General features: G+C 40.6%; 1 protein-coding gene across 9 annotated transcripts in view; it reads left to right on the top strand.

The window, feature by feature from the left end:
- Positions 1-6,013, top strand: part of elavl3 (ELAV like RNA binding protein 3) — a 125,400-nt gene that overhangs the window by 96,390 nt on the left and 22,997 nt on the right. For all 9 annotated transcript variants that reach the window (XM_062974130.1, XM_008103766.2, XM_008103759.2 and 6 more), the window contains 2 exons: positions 3,942-4,045; positions 4,505-4,658. In XM_062974130.1, the coding sequence (XP_062830200.1) occupies positions 3,942-4,045; positions 4,505-4,658 (258 nt within the window). The remainder of the gene's footprint in view (positions 1-3,941; positions 4,046-4,504; positions 4,659-6,013) is intronic.

Here is a 6,013-nt window from a genome sequence, read left to right as displayed (position 1 = left end):
CTGTAACCACCCGGGCCTGGCCCCATGTAAGCTGCCCCAAGTCCCTTCAGGGAGATGGAGGCGGGGTATAAAAATAAAGTTGTTGTTGTTATTATTATTATTTTATTTTATGACACAGCAAACAAGATAGATATGCTGGATTTCGTATTACAAAATCACAAGTCAAACACTTCCCAAGTGTCTAGGACGGTGTGATGTATTTTCGGATGATGCGCGCAGATCCCAGTAAGGTGGCCTTTTGCAGTTGGCAGGTCATAATTTTGTCAATGCCTATTGTTTCCAAATGCCAGCTGAGATCTTTTGGCATGGCACCCAATGTGCCGATCACCATTATTATTATTATTATTATTATTATTATTATTATTATTATTATTATTAGCTTCTGGTGGCCTAGGGGATAAAAGCCTCGTGACTTGAAGGTTAGGTTGCTAACCTGAAAGCTGCCAGGTTCGAATCCCTCCAGGGAGATCACAGATGAGCTCCCTCTATGAGCTCCAGCTCCATGCGGGGACATGAGAGAAGCCTCCCACAAGGATGGTAAAAACATCAAAACATCCGGGTGTCCCCTGGGCAACATCCTTGCAGACAGCCAATTCTCTCACTCCAGAAGCAACTCCGGTTGCTCCTGACACGAAAAAATTATTATTATTATTATTATTATTATTATTATTATTATTATTATTATTAAAGGTAGAGGCCTCTGTTGTTTTCAATCAGGCCTCCCTTTCCTTACAATAAGTTTACACGTCTAAAATGTCACCCAGAGATTTGGTATTATGAATTCTACAGACAACTTGTTTACGAATAAACGTATGAACTAAGAGGGGAAGAATAGAATACAGATGAATTAGCAGGATGAGTCGATCACTGATACAACATTTATACTCCCATCCAGACTGGGTTTTAAAAGCCAGCATCATTTTCAAGTTGATAGTTAAAATTGACTAAATACAAGAAAGTGTGATTTGCAATTGCACCCCCCCCAAATGATTGAAGTTATAATGTCATAATAGTATGATTGTAACTCAACACAGAATAACCTCAATGTTTGTTTGTTTGTGACCTTTCCATTGCTTTTATAGTTATAAGTTATGGCCACAAGTGTTGGAGAAAGCATATCTCATGGTTCAAGGCCTGCCTTGTACTGTTTTGTAGGTGTTCAGGTGATGGCTACAAGAATAGGAGGGGTGTGTTTTGTGCAACAGACAGCAGCTTGTGATATTCAGATGTTGTAAGGACTTATAAAAAAATAACCAAAAAAAGTATTCTAGCTTCTTCTGAGAAGCAAAAGGTTGGATTTAAAAAATACAACAATGGCAAATAACTGTTAAGATGCTTGGGAACGTAGTTGTAATAAATTACTTTACATATAAGCTTTGTCCCCATTCCCAGACTTTTTCCTCTAAGATAACAGTAGAGTTTGAAATATACAGTACAGAAACAAGCCTGTGAGGATTGAGCCTCATTCCTTGATTGTCCCCATATCTAGTTCTTGTAGATCAGGGGATCTCAAACATTTTAAACAGCGAGGTGGTTCAGGATGGGCAGGGGTATAGTTTGGAAAAACATGACCGAATTCCTATGCACACTGCACATGCCTTATTTGTAATGCAAAAAAACACACACAAAAAAAACAATAAAATATTTAAAATGAAGAAAATTTTAACCAACATAAACTTACCAGTATTTCAGTGGGAAGTGTGGGCTTGCTTTTGAATGACGAGATAGTCAATTTAATTAAGATTGTTGTTGTGGTGGGCCTTCAAGTTGTTTCAGACTTAGGGTAACCCTAAGTCTAAAGTTTAGGGCGGGGCTGGGTAAATGACCTTGGAGGGCCACATCCGACCTACAGGAATTAGTTTGGGGACCCGTGTTGTAGAGTTTTAAGTTGTCCTGAGATTCCCAGCTATGTAACTGACCTGAATTCTCTCTATTAGCTTCTATCAATTTTTTTCTGCAGCTCTCAATGGAATTGATGAGTCTTTGGATCCCTTGTAAGTTTTAGGATGTTTCTCCAGGGTGAGCAAGTGAGAAGGAAGAGAAAAGAAAGTCTCCACTTCATGCTTAGCTAGAACCAATGCTCTTTGGTTTGTACGGGCATGTTGTCCTTGTGTGGCATCAATGCTCCAAAAGCCAGGGGTGGTGGACACAAGGAAAAAGAAACAGAGTAGATATGCTTAACCTCCAACATTTTACATAATTTATTTTATTTATTGTGTCAGAAGCAAATTGAGGATACAGATATAATGTAAAAACAAAAACATTCAAAAACTTGGCATTGTACTAGATTTCCTTTGACCAGAAGCTGACCACTCGGAGTGCCTCTAGTGTCACTGTAAGAAGGTCCTCCTTTGTGCATGTGGCAGGGCTCAAGTTGCATTGTAGTAAGTGGTCTATGGTTTTCTCTTCTCCACACTCACATGTCATGGACTCTACTTTGTAGCCCCATTTTCTTAAGACTGGCTCTGCATATCATGGTGTCAGAGCGCAGTCTGTGTTCAGCGCCTTCCAAGCCACCCAGCCTTTTTTGTGCCCAGGAAGGAGTTTCTCATCCAGTATCAGCCATGGATTGAGGTTCCGGGTTTTAGCCTGCCACTTTTGGACTCTCACTTGCTGAGGTGTTCCTGCTAGTATCTCTGTGGATCTTCGGAAGCTGTTTCTTGATTTAAGGCGTTGGTAGGCTGTCTGATATCTGAATAGAGGATAGACCAGAGATGTTAATGCCTTCAATTTCACAGAAGAAAACCAAGACATCTGTGGCCAAGCAACATCTGGGTGTAATCAAGATGACAAAAGTTATCGATGTAGAAGATCACACAGGTTGGAAAAGCTGCAGCAGTTTGGTTTTGCCCAGGCCTAGTGGAAAGAGCAAAAATCCACCCCCTTCTTTCCTTTTAATAAGTCAGTTGAGAGCAACCTATTTTGCTCATTGAATTCAGTTTGAAGAAGTTGAAATAAGCCAAGGAAAAAGGCAGAAGTGAAAGGAGGAAAGAGAAGCCAGGAAATGTTCAAAGAATCCAAAAAGGTTGGGAGAGCAGGATGAATTGAAATGATCCCTCTGGATACATTTGCTTGGCTCTGGATACATGCACTTGGACCATCTGCATTGCTTGGAACAAGACAGGGAGCAAAGGTGTCTTCCTAAGTTGCGAGCCTTCCTCTTGCACAAGTTGCACAAGGGAAAAGATGATAAAAGCGAAGGTTGGATAAGCAAGACTCTACTGTATATGTTGTGCGATATATATACAGTAGAGTCTCACTTATCCAACACTTACATATCCAACGTTCTGGATTATCCAACACATTTTTGTAGTCAGTGTTTTCAATACATCGTGATATTTTGGTGCTAAATTCGTAAATATAGTAATTACTACATAGCATTACTGCGTATTGAATTACTTTTTCTGTCAAATTGGTTGTAAAACATGATGTTTTGGTGCTTAATTTGTAAAATCATAACCTAATTTGATGTGTAATAGGCTTTTCCTTAATCCCTCCTTATTATCCAACATATTCACTTATCCAACATTCTGCCGGCCCGTTTATGTTGGATAAGTGAAACTCTACTGTATATATACACACACACACATACACACACACACAGACATACACATATACTCTGTGTGTGTGTGTGCGTGTGTGTATGTATGTATGTGAATTTATTTGAATGCTGATCCACCACAGTGGGTTTTTTCTCTTCGAATACAGTAAATGGAAATTTCACACATGGAAGTCAAGCTTTGTATTGAATATTTAAGCTGAATGTTTCTGCTAAATATGTTCACAATGTCACATATTTTTTTAAAAAAATATTACCTTCATATTACTATTGTCTCCATATTTTTCTTAGAGCTAAAATAAGTTTCTCTTACTATGCTAGTTTTCTCTCTATAGCGTAATGTAACCTCTTCACTGTAACCTCTTTTTTTCTTTCCCACCAGGGCAAAGTTTAGGCTATGGCTTTGTCAATTATGTTGATTCCAACGATGCTGACAAAGCAATCAACACATTGAATGGCCTCAAACTACAGACGAAAACAATCAAGGTGAGAAGGGTATGCTCAGAAGCTGGCCACAAGATGAGTGCAAAAAGGGGGGGCTGATTTGAATATCTGATTTCAAGATCTGCAGAGATTTTCCTTTCTTTTGCCTCATTATGTTTATCCACTACAAGCCTTCAGGATAGAATAAGCCACATATAGATCAATGCAGATTATGGAGGGGCACCAGGTTTGTTGGGGGGAATCTGGAAAATGTTACAATAGCATTATTAATATGCACTCCTGCCCCAATTTGTATGCCTTGGCACAGCAGAAGCTACAGAGGAAGGGAATGGAAATGAATAAGAGGGTAAGGGAGGGAAGAATAAGGAAGGAAGACTGGTCCGCTCCTACGAGTGACTTTCAGAGCAGAGGTATTGTATGATCAATGTGGGAAGCCAACACAAAATTGTAGATCCTTGCACTTCTCAGGGGCTCTTCTAACCATGCCTCCACCCTACCTAGGTGTCCTATGCACGGCCCAGCTCAGCTTCTATCCGCGATGCAAATCTCTACGTGAGTGGCCTGCCCAAGACCATGAGCCAGAAAGAGATGGAACAGCTTTTCTCACAGTATGGGCGGATCATCACTTCCCGCATCCTTGTCGACCAGGTCACAGGTAATAATAGTGACAGCAGGATTTTGGCCCTGTACCATTACCACTGGTGGGAAAGCAGTGCCAAAGGGATCTCAAACAGGGAATAGAGGAAGGAGGAAAATGTTGCACTGCCCTAAAGGATTTCAGTGAGCAGGATAGTAACAGACAGTAACAGCGGAGGCATTTTTGATTGTAAGTAATACTGTCTGTGATGGTCTTTTTGTAATATGGATTACATTATCTGAAACAATTCTTGTTCCTGGGTTATAAATGCCATTTCCTAATTGCTTCTATCATAAAAACATGGGAAAAATTTTGTTAAACTGCTAAAACTTTTTTTTTTTTTGCGAGACATCCTGTAGCACATTTTGCTATCGTTTTTCAATGAATATCTCAAGTCTCAACCAATTTAACAAAAGGTTGTTGTATGTTTTCCGGGCTGTATGGCCATGTTCCAGAAGTTCTGGAACACGGCCATTCAGCCCGGAAAACATGCAACAACACTGTGATCCTGGCCATGAAAGCCTTCAACAACATCATTTAACAAAGTTTCTGGAGTATAGGGTTGTTGTATGTCTTTTGGGCTGTGTGACCATGTTCCAGAAGTATTCTCTCCTGACGTTTCGCCCACATCTATGGCAGGCATCCTCAGAGGTTGTGAGGTACCTCACAAACTATGAGGATGCCTGCCATAGATGTGGCCGAAATGTCAGGAGAGAATACTTCTGGAACATGGTCACACAGCCCGAAAGACATAGAACAACCCTGTGATCCCGGCCATGAAAGCCTTCGACAACACTTTCTGGAGTATAATAATTACTACTTTCAAAGTAAGTACCACACAATTACACAGGAAATGACACTTTCAAACCAGGAACAGGTTTTTTCCCCAAATTTTATTACACAGTGTTATGCTAGGTTGCATGCATTTAGGCATGGGCTCATGAGCAAATGTAACTGTACTGACTCTTTATGCATGAACTCAGTCTTATTGTCACAAACAAACAAAGAGCTTCATCAGCCCGGGGCCTGTTTTGGATATCAGAAATACTATATTGGGAGGTAAAGGCCCTAAAGGCACTAGATCCTGCCTGAACTTGGAATCTAAACAGGGTGAGCCTTGGTTAGTACTTGGATGGGAGACTGCGAAGATATCCCAGGTGCTGTAGGCTATATTTCAGAGGAAGGAACTGGCTTAACCACATCTAAGTATTCTTTGTGTAAGATAGTGGTTCTCAGCCTGGGGTCCCCAGTTGTTTTCGGCCTACAACTCACAGAAATCCCAGCCAGTTTACCAGCTGAAAGCCAAAAACACCTGGGGATCTCAGGTTGAGAACCACTGGTCTAAGAAAGTCCTATGACATGTATGGGATCAC

The sequence above is a fragment of the Anolis carolinensis genome, chromosome 2, assembly GCF_035594765.1.
Source record: "Anolis carolinensis isolate JA03-04 chromosome 2, rAnoCar3.1.pri, whole genome shotgun sequence".
Taxonomy (NCBI): Eukaryota; Metazoa; Chordata; class Lepidosauria; order Squamata; family Dactyloidae; genus Anolis; species Anolis carolinensis.
This window is presented reverse-complemented; position numbering and strand designations above follow the sequence as displayed.